This window comes from Vulpes vulpes, chromosome 7, assembly GCF_048418805.1.
Source record: "Vulpes vulpes isolate BD-2025 chromosome 7, VulVul3, whole genome shotgun sequence".
Classification (NCBI taxonomy): Eukaryota; Metazoa; Chordata; class Mammalia; order Carnivora; family Canidae; genus Vulpes; species Vulpes vulpes.
Window position 1 is genome coordinate 7,923,514 of NC_132786.1, and position 19,975 is coordinate 7,943,488.

A 19,975-nucleotide genomic window follows, 5' to 3' on the forward strand; every position below is an offset into this window, starting at 1 on the left:
GGCTCAGGAGATGTAAAGATCACTTTAGAGAATCGTGGCTTAAAAACACTTGAAATCTTCAGGAGTCCCCTGCTTAGCCCCTGACTCAGAAGGGGGGCCTCTCATCTTTTCAAGTATTCCTCACCATCACCCAGAGCCTGGCCGAGGGCGCGGCCCATACCGGGCAACCAAATGAGGGTCTGTTCCTCGAAAGGAAGATGGACCAAGAAAGAACCGGAAGCTACGGGACAGGAACCCCGGCTCACCTCAGGAAGCAGCAAAGTGCACTGGCTGGCCTGGAGACACTCGGTGCCGGCCGCACGCAGCTCGGGGTCCCTCACTTTTTTGCTTCTGTGGGTACAGGAAAAAGCATATTTGGACACCAAGGCTGGCAACTCATTCAATTGCAAGAGCACAGCAAGTTCTTTTGTTGAGATTAAATAGACGAGCTCATGCTATGCTGAACCATGGTGTTCCGTGACTAATTTTCCCACAATGATGCTTGCTTAGCAGTGTGACATATTTTAGATTGAGAAGGAAGGTTAACTTGCTGTAGAGAACTGTGGATGAAGTGAAGACAGAGTGATTCTGTACCTAACCCTTGGGCTATTAAAAAACCCGAAATTTAAACATTAGAATGAAATGAAAAGTACTTTTAGTAGTTTTAGAAAAAGTACTAAACTTGTCTTATTTGGCACTTGTAAGTGTATCATTACTTGAAGGAGAAAACATTTTTTTATTCTACACATTTCTTTTATGTATGTATATGAATAACCAATTCCTGATGATTCTATTCCTATTAACGGTCTGCTTAGCATAGTACTATCTTTACCTTGGAGTGAAAACTATCAGACTGTCCATACACACACATACTCACACACATACTCCCTCCACCTCACGCACATATACCCATGAGAGCTGGTTGTGGTCAGTGGAAAGAGTAAAAGTTAATCCAAGTCAGTTAGTCCATTCTTTATCATTAAATGATAACATTAGTCTTTAGTATATGAAGCTTCAGAGTTTTCTAGAGCAACCTCACAATGTTCTATTCCAATACCCAGAGGAAACAGGCGTTACCTAATCTCACTTCCTATTTGAGACCAAAGGAAACCATGTTCCTGCTGCTGAAGATGATGATTGCAATGATGCGGAACATAATGACTTCACCTACATTAAGCAATATAATCGGTTTTCCTTTCTATTTTCAGCTGTCAGTACTATGAAGGAGATTTGAGTACACTGGCCCGGGGGGAGGGGGGAGGGGGGAGGCACACTCTCAATTGAGATTGTGTGTGGCTTCTGGACACTCTCTAGGAGACAGAAAGGCTTTTCCTTTCTTCCTTCTACGACAGATACAATAAGGGAAGCAAAGCCTGCAGAATGGGCTAGTCAGCATCTGAAGAATTTGTACCAAAGGCAAAAATACCACAAACCAATGAAAGACATTTCACTGCCGGGTTCTGGCGCAGATAATGGGGTAGCCATGGAGACCGGGCTGCTCTAGCAGCAATGTCTACTCCTTAGATGAGCACAAGAGGGAGCTCTGAGACAAAGCACCAAAAAAGAAAAAAAAAAAATCTCCTAGCAGATTACCAGTTGGCATGGCAACACGTGGGCTCCTAGGATGTGCTGAAGCTGGCTGGGAGGGTTCAGAACATTCGTAACCAATGAAACTCTGGCAGAGGTCAGGCTTAACAAATCAGACAGGACTGGAGGATATTTTCTAGTGAAAAAGGAGAAAAGCCTGGAGATTGTCCAAGGTACTCAATACCTTTTCAGGTTTTCCATTACTTCCCTGGAAGCAGGACAAGGTGGACTGGCATGAATTGTAACTGATATAGCGAAATGCTTCACCACCGTGAAAAAGACTTTCCCATATACAGCCTCTTGTTTGAGACTCAAAAACAATCCTGAAGTAGTTAGATGTGATTATATATTCGTTTCCATACACAGAGAAGGGCCCACAGAAGTTAAAGGGTTTGTCCAAGTCATGAGGCCAGGACGTAGCAGAATCAAGATCTGTAGCCAGCAACTTTGACCCTGAAGAAAGTTCTGGACACTGTGCCATGCTACACTGAATCCTTCATCTCACTGGAATGGCAGACTGTCCCCACACTCTGACTTTCCTAAAATGAACAGGGAAGTTCAGAGTAGGAGAAGTGCGTTCTCTGTGTCAACCCAAATACTTGAAAGAAAGAGGCTATACTGTCCCCAAATCACATAAGTCCTAAGTTGGGTCTCCATCTTAGACTTCATGAGGACTTCATGAATAGTATGTGCTGGAATACCAACTACTTAACCAGCATTTCCTAAATCCCCAGCCCACTTACCCTATAGTTATGAAGTCTCCTTTGCTGACAGTGTCGGGTTCAATGCAGATGTTCATGAAGTCTTCTTTGCTCTAGAAGGTCAGGAAGACTAACATTAATACTCTACATTTTTGCTAATGCAGCCTGTTGTCCGTTAGCCTCAGGGATTCATATTTTGAAGCTGTTTATTTTTTTATTTTTTTTTTTTAATTTTTTTTTTAATTTTTTATTTATTTATGATAGTCACAGAGAGAGAGAGAGAGGCAGAGACACAGGCGGAGGGAGAAGCAGGCTCCATGCACCGGGAGCCCGATGTGGGATTCGATCCCGGGTCTCCAGGATCGCGCCCTGGGCCAAAGGCAGGCGCCAAACCGTTGCGCCACCCAGGGATCCCCGAAGCTGTTTATTATACAGAGACTTTCACTTTTAATAACTTAATCCTGAATATATTTCCTTTTTTTTATTTTAAATACATGAAGAGCCTTATTGACGTATCATTTACATGCCATGAAATGCATCACTGCTTGCTTGTTTGGTTGGTTGGTTTTTGCTACCCAGATAAGCTAAACAAAAACTCATGTTAGTCAGAACTCAGAGTAAGAGGTCTGTGCCATTCTACCACTAATCATCACAGCTGTTGTGGTCTCTAGGGTTCCCTCTCTGAGGTCAGGCCTCAGTCCGCCTACCCCAGCGAGCCTCCATCCTCACTATACATCAGCATTACAGCACACCTGATGGAGCAGCTTCTTGGCATGCAGAGCTCAAGCATGTGCTGGGTTTTTTGTATTTTTAAAGACTGATTTGAGAGAGAGAGTGATCACAAGCGAAGGGAGGGGCAGAGGAGAATCTTCAAGCAGACTCCTCCCTGAGCTCAGAGCCTGACATGGGGCTCGATCTCACGACTCGCAAGATCAAGACCTGAGCCAAAACTAAGAGTCAGACACTTAACCGACGGAGTCCCCCAGGTACCCGCCAAGTATGTGTTTTCAAATGTTCTTTTTTTGTTTTTTTGTTTTGTTTTGTTTTCAAATGTTCTACACGCAGTTTTGATATGCAACCAGAGTTGAAGAGCAGCAATCCGTTTCTGCCATGGTAGTATTTTAAATTTTTTCATTACCGACCACCAAAACCAAGCTATGAGGAAGTGGCTATAAAACCAGACTGGGTTCTTGGACCAGTTTCCTGCCAGTCAGTGGCTAGCAATACAAAGCTGGCCCTCTATAAATCCGAACCAATACTTCTGTGTCTACTTCAAATACAGATTTTGTTTCTTTTTGGACAGGTTCAAAATCTGTAGCCCCAGGATAATCCATGAGCTGCTGAAAGCAGACAGCCTTTGCCTAAGATTAAAGAGCACTACCAAAGCACAACTTTCTCTTTCAACCAGGAATTACAGAACACAGAGGGAATGATTTTGCTCTAAGTTCACCTTGTATTCAACAACTGAGTGTCAACTACATCAACTCTCCTAGGTGCTTACGTTACATCAACGAACGAAAAAAAGTATTTCTGCTTATAAAAAATTTATCTACTGGGGAAAGTGGAGGGAATACAAAAAAAAATTAAAATCTAACCATAATAAATTAAGTTATAAAATATATTAGAAGCATGTTAGAGTGTATCAGTACAAAAACGATAAATTATAGATTATACTAGAAGTATATAAAAAAGTATATTAGAAATATATTAGAATTTATTAGAAAAACAAGAGAAAAGAACACAAGAAACACGAGATGGTATGGGTGGTAGGGGTGATTATTTTAAAGAGGGGTCCAAGGGAACCTCATTGAGAAACTAAGCTCTGAGCAGACACCTGAAGGAAGTGAGGGAATTAGCAATGTGCATGTCCAGGGCTGTGGTTCCCAAACTTTAGCAAGTATCACCTGGAGGGCTTGTTAAAACTCAGACCCTGGCCCCATTCTCAGTTTATGGTTCAGGAGATCTAGGGTGAGGCCCAAGGACATCCAGTTCTAACAAGTTCCCCAAGACTATCCTTTGAGAACCACCAGTGTAGGGAAGAGCGATCCACACAAGGGAACTGCCAGGGCAGGGAACTTACAGTGGAAACATGCCTGACATGTGAAAGTACAGTCAGGAAACCAGTGTGGCTGGAGCAGAGCGAGAAAAAGGGACAACAGGAGCTGAAGTCACAGAAGAGGGGAGGCCAGGGCCCTAAGGTCTGACGGCCATTATAAGGCTCTTAGGCTGAGTGGAAGGAGGAGCCATTTGGAACCTTCTAAGCAGAGGAACAGGATCTGGCTTCATCTCAATAGGACCTTTCTGGATGCTGTACTTAGAGGAGAATGCTTTACTTAGAGGAGAAGTAAGGGAGCCACTCAGGAACCCACTGGAATCACCCAAGCAAAAGGCAATGGTGGCTTGGAGAAGTTAGCAGGGGAGGTGGTGTTAAGCGCTCGCATTATTTAGAAGGTGAAGCCACCAACCAGCACTTCCACCAAGATCAGATGTGAGGGGAGAGAGGTTTGGCCTGAGGGACTGAAAGCCTGGAATTCCACTCAGCAGCAGTGGGGAGCCTGGATGGAGTACTGCCACTGCCATCAAGGCAGGCAAGGGAAGAACAGAAACTCAGTTCTGGACCCGCAAAGATTCCAAGGTATACTAGCCAGCTAAGAGGGGAAGTTAAGTAGTTATACATGTGAGTTATAATATATGTCTAGGATTTGTTTTTTGCGAATAGTGCACATGCAAAAAATCAATATGTTAGATGACCCTGACAGATTCACATGAGAAGACTATCTTGATAGATGCTGGAAAGGGACTTGATAAAATTAAATATGCAGTCATGATAAAAACTCTTAGCAAAATTAGGAATAAAAGGCAACTTCCTTAATCTTATAAAGAGTATCTATAAAAAAAAATCCCATCAATCTGAAGAACGTAGCAATGAAACCTTTCTGTCTACATCAGGCTTCAGACGACACTGACTACCACTACTTCTATTGAGCACTGTACTGAGGTCCTAGCCACAGCAGGAAGGTAAGAGAAACGATTAGCAGGCCCAGTATTTGAAAGGAAAAACAAAACTTGCACCATTTGCATTTGTTAGGACTCAATCTATACAAAACCCAAAGGAATCCATTAGTAAAACTTAGTAAGAATTTAGTTATAAAGCTGTTGATTCGGTATCAATATTTAAAAAGTCAATTACATGTCCATCTAAATCTAATATTTAAAAAAGAAATTTTAAGGGATACTGTCTAAAACAGCACCAAAAATTAAGATGACCAGGAATATATCCAGCAAAAGACAAGATGTTAGAACTATAGACTTCATTGAAAGGCATTACAAGCCTAAGAGCTCTGCTATGTTCATACCACAGAAGAGTCAATATTATAGAAGTGTCATTTCTCTTCAAATTGATCTACGGGTTCAATGTAATTCTGATCAATATAACAGATTTTTATGTGGGACTTAATAAAATAAAACCTTTAAGGGATTTATTGAGGTCAAAGAGTCAAGAATAGCCAAGAGACTCTTTAAGAAGAAAAACATAGAGGGATTTATTATTAAATGATAATTAAAAAAAAAAAAAAGCACCGTACTAATACAGGTTTAGAAAAACAGAGCAACTGAATCGAGAACCTACAAATACATCCATGCACATCTGCTCCCGCAGTATAAAAAGGCTTTACAGCAGATGGGGGGGTGGGGGATGTTTGGTAAATAAATGGTGCTTGGACAACAGGCTTTCTATGGGCAAAGATTACAAAATTAGAGCCTTACCTCCATCATTCACAAAACTCAATTATAGGTGAAAGTGTTTCTTTTTAAAATAAAAATAGAATCATATGATGCATATCATACTAGCCTGGTTTTTTCATTTAACAATATATGATGAATATCGTTCCGTGTCAGTAAATAGAGAACATTTTAAATAAATGTACCAGAATGGATTTAATCAGTCCCCCAGTCCATTTGTTTTACATATTTTGCTATTATAAATACAGTGAACAGACTGTACAAGAGATCCTAATTTCCACACATTCCACACCCTGTAAAGGCTCTTTGACTCTGAATGTACTTTTTTAAATGATAAATGAGTTTTGAGCTATCACATGGCAGCTTCATTGTCTTTGAATATTTTATTGCATTTGCTTTTATTTTTACAAAGACGTGTGGAAACAGAAAATGAATGGTCTGCTCCTTGTGATAAGCAGCACAGAATCTTACACTCTCATAATTGGCACCAAGATAAAAAGCGCTCGGCATTCTGCATGTGCCTAATCTGGAGCCACCATCACCTTCTCCACTGAACTTCATCCATTCATTGGTGTTCCGTCATCAGAGAAAAGAACAATGTTAAAGAACAAGAACAAAATACTAGAAATAATTATAATCAGAGATTGGGTATAAAAGCAATGTAGAATTAGAAATTTTATCTTTCTTTTTGAAATTCCTCTGGAACAGAATCTATTTTTTTCCGACCTTAATACCTTTATGTTCACCAGTGTTTCCAGAATTCCATTATGTAAGAAAGAAGGGAATGGCTACACTACATATGTATATGCATCTGATTATTCCTGGAGGAGAAATTCCTAGAAATATAAGCACGCCCTTGGCCCTATTAAGTCTATTTTGGATGCTTCACAGAGACCCCAAGACACCATCAAGAAAGGGTGTTGCAATTTGCAGTTCCAGCAGAAATGCATGAGTGCCCACTTCCCCACCCACATGGCAAACACAAGCATGCTTAATTTAGGACAGTCTGTTGTTATTTTAATTTGCATTTCTTTGATAGGGGCACTTTTTTTATTTCCTTACCTATTACATGCATATAAAAGTTATATCTCCCTGATGATGCAGTTATAAGGATTACATGAGTTGACAGTATGCAAAATTCTCAGGGCAGTACCTAGCATATAGTACATATTGAGCAAATATAAGATATTTTTCCATGTTTATTTCCTGTGTGAATTTCTATTCTTGTCCTGTGCCTGTTATTTATATTAGTCCTTTGCCTATTTCTTAATAGTTTGTTATAAAGGAAAGCTTTAACTCCTGCTCTATCACATTCTTTTTCCCAATGTGTCATTAAAAATGTTGTTTATAGTTTCTTCAGTTTTAAGTAGACAAATGCATCAATATGAATTTTGCCTTAGACACCATGCTTAGAAAGGCCTGGTCCTCCCCGAGCTTATATTTATATTGATAAACACTTTGATTTCACTCTAGTGCTTTCATGGTTTTATTTTCCTAATTCAATCCTTCAATCCAACTGGAATTAATTTGTGTTATCCAAATGTTAAACAACAGACATCTCTTACATTTTCTAATTAGAAAACAACTCGATACTCCATTAATGTCAGAGTCAACCTCCCTGCTGCCTGCGTACATTCATCAATCACCATGTTCAAGTCCACATGCAGTTTCCAGACTGACCTGGTCACCTGTAAACATATTACCTGGATCTGCATAAAACCTCATCATAGGATTTGGCCCACAGGGCAGGGTGACTTCTCTATTTGCATGCTCGCTAATACAAACTTCTAAGGTTTTTTCCTACAGCAGGGGTCAGAAAACTCTGGACTTTCTGGCCAAAGAGTCAGTGTTTTAGGCTTTTGGGCCAGAGAGTCTGTGGCAACTACTTGACTCTGCAGTCATGGCACAAAAGCAGCCACAGACAGCATGTATGTGAATGCATGTGGCTGTTCCAACACAGCTTTACTTATGTGAATGAGACCTGGATTTCATATTCTGTGTATCACAAATTATTCTTCCTTTGATTTTTCTCACAACCATTTAAAAATGTAACATCAGTTCTTAGTTTGTGTGCCACCTACACAAAAATAGGTGGCAGACCAGTTTGCCAACCTCTGCTTTATTTCAAGAATTTTTTTGGTGTCTTGTCAATAGGAGTGCCATCCAGAACTTTCTGCACTAACAGAAATGTTTTGTATCCGCTCTCCAATGTGGCAGCTACTGGCCACATACAGCTAATGGGCACTTGAAATGAGTGCTCCATTTTATGTAATTCAAATAGCTGGGACGCCTGGTGGCTCAGCAGTTGAGCATCTACCTTCAGCTCAGGGCATGATCCCAGTGTCCCAGGATCGAGTCCCACATTGGGCTTCCTGCATGGAGCCTGCTTCTCCCTCTGCCTCTCTCTGTGTGTCTCTCATGAAAAAATAAATAAAATATTTTAATAAATAAATACATAAATAAAAATAAATAAATTTTAAAAATAAAAATAAATAAATACAATAAAAACAAATAGCCATGGGTCTAGCAGCTACTGTACTGGACAGTGCATGTCAACAGAGTAGACTGTCTATATATATGTATATATATATATTTTTTTCTTCTGGGGACCTAAATCCTCATACTTAATATAGTCACAAGAATAATGGGTACTCGCTCAAGTAAAAGTTCTGCAATTTTTTATTCCAGAGACAAAAGGGAGCAGGCTGACTTTTCATTTCTAAAGACTGAAAGCTTGGTGGCTACTAAGCAGTGCCCAGAATACTGGCTCAGACACTACAAATCTTGAAGCTACTGCTTCACTCTGCTGTTTCTTCTCATTGCTATTATTCCTTAAAACCACACCACATCCTCTTTTCCCCAATCCTTTCCTCTCTCCCCCAAAAGGGTAAAAATAAAAAATACCCGATTAAAAAAAAAATACCCGATTAGCGGAAGGCCACGTATTCTTTGTCACTTTTCCCAGATACCAAATGCTTTGCTAGTAAAATGGCACGCTTACCGTCAGGTCAAGCTGACTGTTCCGTGTTGTGATGGACAGTTCAATGGTGGACAGCTGCACTTCCTTCCAGACCTTGGGGCTCACCTCTTGTGAAAGGGCTGTGTGGGGGCATTAGATTCAGGTCAATTTCTTCCGCTAACATCTCACCACTCTCCCACCAATGGCGAGCTGCCAGCTGCTTGGCTTGGCCACTCAAACCTACCCCCTGATTCTCCACCTCTGTTTTATTTCATAGTTTCTTACACACAGGATGAAGAGCCAGGCTCAAATGGAACATCTATACCCAAAACATCTATTAAAGCAGCCACAGTAACATAAAGGTCAGTGACAGGGAGCCATGGTTTGTCACCAATGACCCAGGCTATTTCCATTCATGGCACAATGTTGGTTTGGGTCCCACTCTGTGGCACACAGAAGGAAAATTCAATGATTCTTGAAAGGCCTCTCCTGCACCACGTGTCTCACACTGATTTGGGGTCTGCTTTCGGACATCCTGAACTGACCAGGGCTCTGCAACCAGCATGTGGCTCACCATCCTGCGGCTGTGCCCAGTACGATGCGAGCCTTCGTAATATTCTCCTGTACAAAGATGGCCGTGGAGGGGTCTCTTCTGCTCCACTGGGAGGTCTCTCTGTAGGTCCCATGTACGAGATTGAGGCTTGATGTGTCTGAGGCCACTCCTTTAACGTGAAGAGAGAAAACCTTGTCATGCACACCCATGTCCAAACTCTAGGAGGGTCTCTGCAAAGGTTAATCTACCTACACCTGCCTAAAAGCAAATTAATAATAATCTCACCGAATGGAATTATCTCTGCTTTGGAACATGGGATCCTCAAGCTTTCTTTTTCTACTGAAGACTGATCTTGAAAACCATGAACTCAGTGAGTGCTGCTTCCACTGCTCTCACAATCACAGAGCAGAAAAGTCCAAGCAGACTAACCACCACTGCTTATACTTTTTCAAAAAAAAAAAAAAAATCAGTATGAATGAGCATAGAATCATTCCATAATAAATTTATCTTTGGTTTACAGATGGTGACACAAAAATGAAATGCATCGAAGCATCAAATATCTTCTTCCCTTCTGGAGTCCTATTCCACACGGAGCCCAGAATGGTTTAGGCTAGCTTTGCCATCCAGCCAAGGCTTCAAAGACCATCATTCTCAAACTAGATTTTTTTGTCTTCTACTTCCTGACACCCCAGTCCAGTCTCATTAGTAATTAAAACAACACAGGAGTAATTAAACACAGTAATTACCCACAGGAGTAATTAAAACAACACCCTAGCCACTCAACCCTTGAGTCATCCCTAAGTCCCCAGCCACCTATTTCCACGGCCACATCCTGATCCTTCTCGTTACCCAGAACTATTCCATCTTAGAAACCTAAAACCTTGACGTCTTACTCTGTAGCCACACCCCATATTCTTCTGTTCTTTTGACTGCTTCTTTTGTACTGAACAGGTCTCTTGGGGTGACCCACTGCCTTGGTCTCAGGTTCTCATGCAGTAAATTACAAAGGAGTAACTGGCTTTTCCCTCCCTCCCCCTCTCCCTCTCCATCTGAATGTGGCTGTCCTGGGGACTCACTGCTTCCTCATACAGTTGTCTTCCTATGGCAGTGTCTGCCCTGAAGGAGACATTTTAAGGGGATGAATTCAATTTGGAGTATCTGGAAATCGGATTGTGACCGCATTATCTAAGCTGTGTCCTTTTCTCCTGCTGACATTTATAAAGCTGGTGTTTTGATCTCCATCTGCCTAGCTCCTGCATTGGCTTTCATAACTTGGTTCAAACTCAGAAGAGGAAGAGATGGGTGTGATTTTTGGCCCATGAAGCTCCAACCCCACACCAAATTTCTAATCACTTTGAGAATTCCAGCCCCTGATACACCATTTTCTCTCAGTGCTTAATGAAGTTGATTACTTTAAATCACCCTTTTCCCATCACTGTTGGTCCTCATGTGTCTTTGGGTATTGCATAATATGTGCCCTGAGAAGCCTCTATCTGGATCGAGCTTGTCACTAGGTTTCTGTACTTGCACCCTGTGGCTCAGTGTTACTAGATGGGCAAACAATACTCCAGGTCAGTACTGATTCAGGGAACAGGGCACACCTGTGCCACAACAAATATTTGGTCTCAGGTCCTCAATGCTACTTGTTGATCCTTCCAAACCTCCCTATTTTCACCTCTCTTTAAGATCTCCCCAACCCCTAGCGCCCACCTCATTTTCAACATATTCCCTGGTTCCCCATGCTTCAGCGAGTCAGGACGACAGTGGGAACTGCCTTAACCCTCTCTTCATTTGTTTGCATCTGGACCTTGGCTCTAGTTCTCTCCCATCCCTTCCTCCATCCCAGGCTGGCCCAGTACCAAGGGCCCCATGCCCTCCGACCTGTGTTTGAGTTTTGCAGGTTCAATCAGGCTCTGTGTCTGTCTCTTGTCTCTCACCTGTCCCCCCTCCCCTTTTTTTAAAATTTTTTTTAGATTTTATTTATTTATTCATGAGAGACAGAGAGAGGCAGAGACACAGGCAGAGGGAGAAGCAGGCTCCCTGTGGGTAGACCAATGCGGGACTCGATCCCAGGACCTTGGGATCATGGCCTGAGCCAAAGGCAGACGCTCAACCACTGAGCCACCCAGGTGCCCCAACCTCTTCCTTTTCTTCCTGTCTTTTGTTTCAGGGCAGAAAGGCACTGCGCTCTCTCTCTCTGCAATTAAACAGTCCATGGCCTAGCTCTGGCCTTTCCTAGCTCTCTCCTCTCCAAGTCAAGCCTCCTGAAGGAGCGGTCCCCCTCCACTGTGGCATTTCAATGTGGCTCAGCTGCCCCCTCGGAGATGAGCAGAGCTTCCGAGGCTGAGGCTGCCCCGTTCAGTGGGTGCCCTCCTGTCCCAACACTCCCACTCCCGGGGCTGGCGTGTGTGTGACCCTCATGGGGACCCCCTTCCCCTCAGTGCTCCACGGGTAGCTCCGTGGTTCCCTCAATGCCTACAGTCCTTGGGGCTAACCATGGGCTCGTTTGCTCTACACGGCAACCTCGTCTAACCCCGAGTTACAACACCACTCCAGCACTCAGGACGTCTACACCTGTGTCTTCAGACCTAAGTCACAACTGTATCTCCACCTGTCTCCACAGGGAGGCTGACCTCTGTATGTGCCAAACTGAAAACATCCCCTTTCTCCACAAATTCGATCCTACTCTAATATTGTCAGTGTTACAGAAAACTAGTTAGCGAACTAGGCCCCAATCAGAAACCAGAGACTCCTCTCATCCCCCATTTTCAAAGGGGCCACCTCACGACCCCTTTCACCCACCCTCTGCTGTCAGCACACACAGTTGGCACCCTGGCTGGACCTCATCGCTTCTCACCCACCTTGAACAATCTTTGGTCTGGTGCCCTTGCCTTCACTACCGGCAGGCAATCTCTCATCTACACTCCTGACAAATAACTTTTCTAAAATGCAGACCTGGTCCCGTCTCTCCCCTGCTTAAGACTCAGCAACTCCCCAAAGCTTTCATGGTAAAAGTCAGACGCCACATCCAAACCTGCCATGCCTAGCCCTCCCTCGACACCCCCTCCCCGCTGCGCGGCTGCCCTGGCAGCTGTGTGACATCACGGCCACTTCACACAGCCTGGCTCCTCCACCCGGAATGCCTTTGCTCTAGTCCTGTACAGATTCAAACTCCAGTACAAGTGTTCTCTGCCCTGGGAGTGCCTCCTGTCTGCCCCCACCTTATCTTTCCATACGCTGTCCTTGCACTTGCCAGACCACGGGCTTACTTGCCCCTCACACTCCCTGCACATGGATCCTCCTGGAGGGCAGGAAACCTGTCTTATTTGACTTTGAACACTCCAAGCAGACAGCAGGGCTGGCCCCACTAGATATTTAATAATTGTTTACTGAAGAAATGCTGGAAACAGTTTATGTTCTCCCTGACTCTACAACTTGAAGTAGTAGAGCTTTGCTACTCTTCTTAAATGCACCCACTACTCCACCACTGAAATTATTCCCTTAAGCAAGAGTAACGATGCACTTTACTGAAACAGTCTGCCTTCAGTGTAGAGAGGCTTTGCCCTCCAAGTTCATTTTCATAATCATATAAATTGGTCACCCTAGTACTTTAGGGTTTTGTTTTTGGGTTTTTTTGTTTGTTTGTTTGTTTGTTTTACATTTCTTTAACATACAAGAATTTATTTAGAAGATACGGGGAGCTATGTTTTCCAAATGTTTTGCAATGGACATACATCACTTTTATAATTAGAAAATCCCTTGACACTCTGAATATTAACATTAAAACCAATATTTTCACTACAAACTTCATCTGCCAATTTTCAGATTGACCTGCCAACTTTTGAATATACTGCTTTGATTTGCATAAAAGCTGAACACAGGATGTCATCCACAGATAAGGATGACTTTTCTATTAGCATTTTCATTAATATACACGGTTCAGCTTTTCTCTATGGCAACATTTTTCAGTGAACAGGCTATAGGAGCCGTGCCGGATGGAATATTCTCCAATGTCGGAAATATCCTCTATTTATACTGTTCAAGACACTAGCCACTACCCATATTTTGCTAGGACAGTTTGAAACCTACTCCATTATACACAAGCCTGCACAATTACATACATTCGGATGCAAATCTTTAATTCATTTCCAGATATGAATGTAGACACCCTTACAAATAATTGATGAGATATAGGTCATTTTACTCCAGGTTTGTCTGGCAAGAGTGAGTGAATAGGTAAGCAAAAGGAAGTGGGATGCCAAAGAGAAATTAAGTACAAGTTTGGTAATGGAGGGAATAAGCTAGTAGATGAGAGGCAATAGCTTATCTAATAGGAATGCTTTCTGCATTCGTATCTAAGTATCCCATATTTTAGTATTGGAGCATGTCTTATGTATCTGTAGCAGGGAATTTTTAAAAAATCCAAATACACACATCACAGAGTAACAACAAAATAACACAGGGCAAATTTCTACACTGTAAATTGCATTTACCTTAAGGGTACTGAAGAAGTGAGCTGCTTTGGTTTTAAGAGGCCCAAGATACCAGTACCTGAGAAAGATCAAGACAAAAATCTAATTAGAATCTTAAGAGAACTATCCACGTGATAGACACGGTTCATGTAGGACAACAGTACGTTCGAACCACACCTCGTCTGTGGGTACTCTTCACAGTCACCTCTAGCGTGAGATGTGTACTATGAATTACACTCTACTCACAGCTCTGGAGGCCTGGGGATTATACTTTAGCAGAAAAAGGTGCAGTTAAATTTTGAATATGCATTTCAATGTTGTGTCAAACAGTGTGCAATTAGGTACACAGTGGATAGATCCTTGCAATTTATAAGAAATACATAATCAGCATCTCTCTCTCAATTTACAGGTACCACTGTAATACACACTTTCAACCACAGGATGTAGTAGAGACTACATTCAAAAGAGCAATGAGTAGAAGATGATGAAGCCACAATGAGATGCAGATGCCAGGTGATCTGGTGTGTGACTCACATGCTAAGTGACCAGACCCTATATATGTGTTCTCTCTCTCTCTCTCTCTCTCTGACACACACATACCTTATATATGATGTTCTCTCTCACACATACAAATAATTAAAATTTGTAAATCAGCATAACTTCACATTACACATTTTATGCAGCTTTAAAATGGAAATGTTCAATCTGGGAATGAAGAGAGTCTGCTGCATATTGCTTAATACCTAAAAGCTAGCAGAGAAAGATGCCTACTAGGAATTAGAAAAGTGGCATAAAATAGATTCCTCTATCAAAATTTATCTGTCCCTTACCAGGCCATCTTAAGTGTTCTCTATTTGATTCTGATCAATATGCATTTATTTAGCACTTACTATGTATATGAAGGAAAGAGAAGAAAGAGTATAAAGTTCCTGCCTTTGAAGGCTTCTAATTTGAGAAAATAAAGCCAAAAAAAGTAATAGAAAACAATACACGACCATATGTATCAGTGTAAACCAATCACTATTTGTTGGTAAGGAGAGTCGAGGAGGGACAAGAAATCACTAAGGGCTGGAAATCATGGGAGCAGCCATGCCTGCATAATGAATGGCACAAGGGCAAAGTAAGGGTGTGGAATTTAGAAAGATGGTTTTGATTTAGACATGTGAAAGACGGAAAAGAAGTCATTCTAGGCAAGAGGAATAGCAAAGGTACAAGAAACACTCAGAAAAGCAGTCACAGCAAAGACTTGAAAGTAAAGACACAGAACTATGGAATTAGGGTTGACAGATGATGGATAAAGTTGAGCCTTAAATGCCAGAACACAGAGGTTAGATAGAATTCAATGAGCAATGTGGAGCCATCCTCATTATTATTAGGTCCATACTGTGATGCTACTAATGAGGACCTTGATCATCTGATTTTTTTTCTAAGCTTATGTAATAATTTGCTTCATTTCCCAGCTAGCCAGAGAGAAAGGCCGTTTATTCCTAACTGGCCGTAGTTCCACTCATGTCTACCAACAGCACAGCTTGAAACTATGCTTGTAGCCCGAAGGCCAGCCAGATCATTTCGTGCATGCCTATTGTTTCTCCCAAGGCACAGAGGGTGACTCGGTGGAGGGTCCCAGCCGAGGTGTTGCATAACCACCACCAAAATTTTTAAATTCATTGTTCAAAAATCAATCAAAACAGGAGCAGGTGTGTGAGATAGTACTAAAGGGGCTGATTTATGCTAATGCTCACTGTTGATTAACACATTTCAGAAAACAATTTGTTTGCACCAGACTTTTTCAGGGAAAACTAAGCAGTTCCTCTTGGTGAGGTGCTGGTATCGGAGATCACAGATAAAACAGAGAGTGATTAGTGGAATCAAGGTAATCATGGCCAATTTACAAATAACAACAATGTGAAACGCTCAACAATGTAATACAATACAGCAACATTTCTCTTTGACATTCCACTCTCCAGAACTCCACTGGCAGGAATAACAAAGTAATACAAGTCAGAGAAATTTTTTTTTTTATAAATTTATCTTTTATTGGTGTTCAATATGCCAACATATAGAATAACACCCAGCGCTCATCCCATCAAGTGCCAAGAGAAATTTCTATAAAGGAAGCATGGTAAGGAAGCCCAGGAGGGGAAAGGGGTTTTCTTGATAAAAAGTGGTGAGATTGATCATAATTCATTCAAACCATACTAAAATTATAAGTCCCATGCTAAGAAAAGGTAAAGAGAGAGCACAACCGAACTGATACGGAGTGAACCTCACGCAGCGTCTCCACCAATCCCACCTCAGGCAGCCTGTGTCTGCACCACCTTGGAGCAGAACACAGCACACCCAAATTCCAAGACAATAGTTTCATTCGGCACAATGAGCTCTTCAAAAAAGAAGTCCATTCCCGTGGAAGCCAGCCTCGGGTCTTTCGATCCGTTAGGCTTGCAACAAGAATGCCTCTCAGGGACAGTCTTCTGACCAGAACTGTAAAAGCTCCACAAGGGCTGGAGGCACCCCCATCAGTGCCACTCCAACAGGCTGCTGGACCCAGGCAATTTCAGCCTAGCATGAGCCTCACCTGTGCTCAGACGCAATGTCCAGAGACAGAGATGCAGTCTACACTGCTTCACTACCAAACAAGCAAGGAGGAAACCAGAACCTTCCCCAACCTTTCTGTGTCAGATCTAACCATCTACACGTTTATTATTTGTAAGTAATTCAACCTCCAGGCCCACCAGATTTCTTCCTAGATGATCACTGTATATTGAAACCTCAAAGACAGGAGCAGAAGAGTTTTTAAAAAATCATCCCACATCAGTACAATAATCCTTTACTTGCTAACTTTGACGCCAGCATCTCTGAAGGATCCCCATCGAAGGCCAGTCATTGCAAACACGGGCTGTTCCTTTTCTCCCTGGAAGTTAAATACATTCATTTTAAATTAATGATTGCAGCAACTTGGAACTCTCTACAGGTGAACACCGAGCAAATGTTCATGGCCTACTTTTCATCAAACCAAATTCTAAAAAGGATGTTCAAAATCTCAGAAATTAACTGAGTAGTCAGTAAAAGGACTTGAATAAACCATATTGTAAAATGAAATTAATTTTTATATACTAGGCCTCATGAATTTGCTGGCAAGGGAACATATTATTATACTTCAGACTGTAAATTATGAAGTACCTAACTATGCTGGCTCTTCAACCAAGTCATCCAGAATTTCTTCTCTCTCACAGACTTGCCCAAGGCAAAGATAATTTAAGCCTGCATTCTCTATAGAGGTCCAAGTGCTCTCAAGTAAAGAGGAGAATCCTGGTACTCTAGAATGTTTCGCCTGAATATCTAAAAAATACAGCCAGATATCTGTTGTAGCAAGTCAGAATAAAAAGCAATTCAGATTTAATCCAACCCTTTATGGCAAAATATTGCATATTACAATCAGTGAATTACTAATAAATCCATGAGTTAAGCAATATATAGAAAACATACACAATATGGTCTTTAAGAGTTTGTACTTCATGATGGACCTTCCTTAAAGTATAAATACATATATCAAGACTGTAAAAAGGCCCTTTACCCAGAGCTCAGAATTACAGCCAAAGCCCAAGGCTCTGCCCACATTCTAAACAGAGCTCCTGCATGCTAGACACAACTCCACAAAACTTGCTACAAGGGGACAGAATCAGCTCCATTTCCACGATGCCATCAGTACAGCCAGTATCAGCAGAAGATAAGGAAGTAGAAGAGAATCCTTGATGCTGTAAACTGTCAGTCTAGAGAAAGTATGTGAGGTCTTCTCAGGGAGGGAGTGTCTCCCCTCAATCCCACTTCAACCCTACTACACCAAAACCAAGTGAGGGATTTCTAGAAGAATCACACACTAGGAGGGGCAGCTTATAAAGCTTTTGGCCTCTCATTCCTTGGTGTCTATCTGTCCAAGCAGTAGGTGGGCTCTTCTGCCCTCTGTACCAGCTTACACATGGGAAAGGGAGCTACAGCCACAGATGGTTGGGCCCAGAGGTGACAGTGACATACCTTAGCCTCGCACAGCAAGGATACATTAGGCTCCTGGGAACCAAGGGGGACATTGTGGAACATAGCAGGGCTCTGAGCCACCCTGATGGTAGAAAGCTTATCATTTTTTGTCATGGAATGATCATCGACAAATACATATCCTGTATTAGGGTGATTAAAAAAAATCACCTATATAGTGATTTAAAAAAAAAAAAAAAAAGATCTGCCCTCAAACAGCTCTGGGTGCGACATGGGTGTGCAGACACTGACAATGACAATACAATGCAGTAGGTTTCCATAATAGAGAGAGGCACCAAGTATTAGGAAAGCACAAAGCAGGTGTGACTGCATGAGGTGTGGCAGGAGTAAAGGAGATGAATGGCAACGGAAATACAACATAAAGCAACACCTACATTAAATTTTAAAGAACAAGTTGCCTAGATTGAGGGAGACTGGGGAGAAGCATGCAGTGATAGAAAACAGAGAAGTGCTGGTCTAGCCTCCAGGAGAGAAGCAACACTGAGTATGCAGTACCTACAGGCGGATTTCCCCAAAGGCTCCATAGGGGTTAGTAGGTGTCACAACTAATAAGAACAATGATGATGGTAGAGGGTCCCATGTTCAAAGCTGAGAAATACCAAAATGCCTTGGTTTGAAACAAGTTAAGTTTACTGTGAGTCTTTAATAGGCTACTGTACATGATATACTTCCAAAAGGAGAAATTCAGTTTCCCTGAATTGTTAACTGTGCAACCCTTCTCTGGGAGGCATTCTGCATAACTAATATTCCTCAGGAAAGGCAATCAAAAGCAGATAGTGTCACATGTAAGTCTTGGTTTTAGAACTCAAGACGTCCCAACTGGTGTTCTAAGAATGTTTTCTCACTTTTCTTTGGAAGATTTTAAGATTTTGTTAAGATTAGCTGAAAAGCCTTGAAATGTCTAGGTGCCACTGATTTGGGGTGCAGTTCCTAGCAAGGGGTAGGAAGGACTCTGGACAATAGGAAATGAGTGTACAAAGATCTAGAGAAGCCCAGCTAACAGCCAGATGGGTGTAGAGCCCTCGGGATTCAGGAGAGGCCTGAGGGTTGGTAACAAAGAGACTGGTCTTTGTTGGGGTGCACAAGAGAAAAACAAAGGCAGATGGGTATAGTGGAAGCTGACAGACAAAACACCACTGGATGTTAAGGTGATAAAGGCCTGGGTGATAGAGTATCAGATGGACGGGTCAGTGAACAAAAACAGATACAGAAAGACAGGCACACAGCCAGATCTTAACAGCAAAGGATATACTTTGTCCCAAATCAAAGGCCCCCTGGAAAGAGAAAATGGCCTAATGGTTTGCTAAAGAAAAAAAAACTCAGAGAGCTGATCAGAAGAAAAGCTTAAGGGGCAGTTAAAACAATTCTGGTCAACTAGACAAGTACCTAACCTAGGAATTTTAGGAATTCTAGGTGAAGACTTGGAAACAAAGAGGAATTCAGAAGTTCTGAAGCAGCTCTCAGCATCATTCTGAGAGAATGATCAGTCAGGGTTTGAACAGAAGGAAGCTAGGAATACAGAAGAAAGGAGAGATTCTAACTTCCACCAGCAACCCTATCCCTCCTCTTCAGGTTCTGGGTTGGCAGGTTTTAAGAGTCCAACTGCAGGAGCAAAAAGAAAGAACTAGAAAGACTTTGATAAGTCTTTCCAGTAGTTACTTTAAAGTCAAGTACTAGGCTTTGTAGATGTCTATATAGGAAAAGGCCCTTTAGAAATCATGGGATAGTGCCACCTGGACAAAGCAGTCAAGTCAAAAAGCAATGGACCATAAGACAGGAAATCTAGATTCTACTTCTGTCTCCAGCATGACGAGTCAGATAACCAGCTCATTCCTTTTTTTTTTTTTTTTTACTCTGTCAAATGAAGATACTAATACACATCTTGTCCTCTTAAGCTGGAACTCCAAGTGAGATATGAACACACACGGACACT

The 19,975-nt window shown here is 42.0% G+C and overlaps 1 protein-coding gene across 9 annotated transcripts in view; it reads right to left on the reverse strand.

The window, feature by feature from the left end:
• The window catches only part of AGK (acylglycerol kinase), a 76,131-nt gene that overhangs the window by 1,808 nt on the left and 54,348 nt on the right, over positions 1-19,975 (reverse strand). For all 9 annotated transcript variants that reach the window (XM_072762855.1, XM_072762854.1, XM_072762849.1 and 6 more), the window contains 6 exons: positions 16,824-16,903; positions 14,014-14,071; positions 9,542-9,689; positions 9,010-9,107; positions 2,310-2,380; positions 246-330 (listed from right to left, as the gene is read on the reverse strand). In XM_072762855.1, the coding sequence (XP_072618956.1) occupies positions 246-330; positions 2,310-2,380; positions 9,010-9,107; positions 9,542-9,689; positions 14,014-14,071; positions 16,824-16,903 (540 nt within the window). The remainder of the gene's footprint in view (positions 1-245; positions 331-2,309; positions 2,381-9,009; positions 9,108-9,541; positions 9,690-14,013; positions 14,072-16,823; positions 16,904-19,975) is intronic.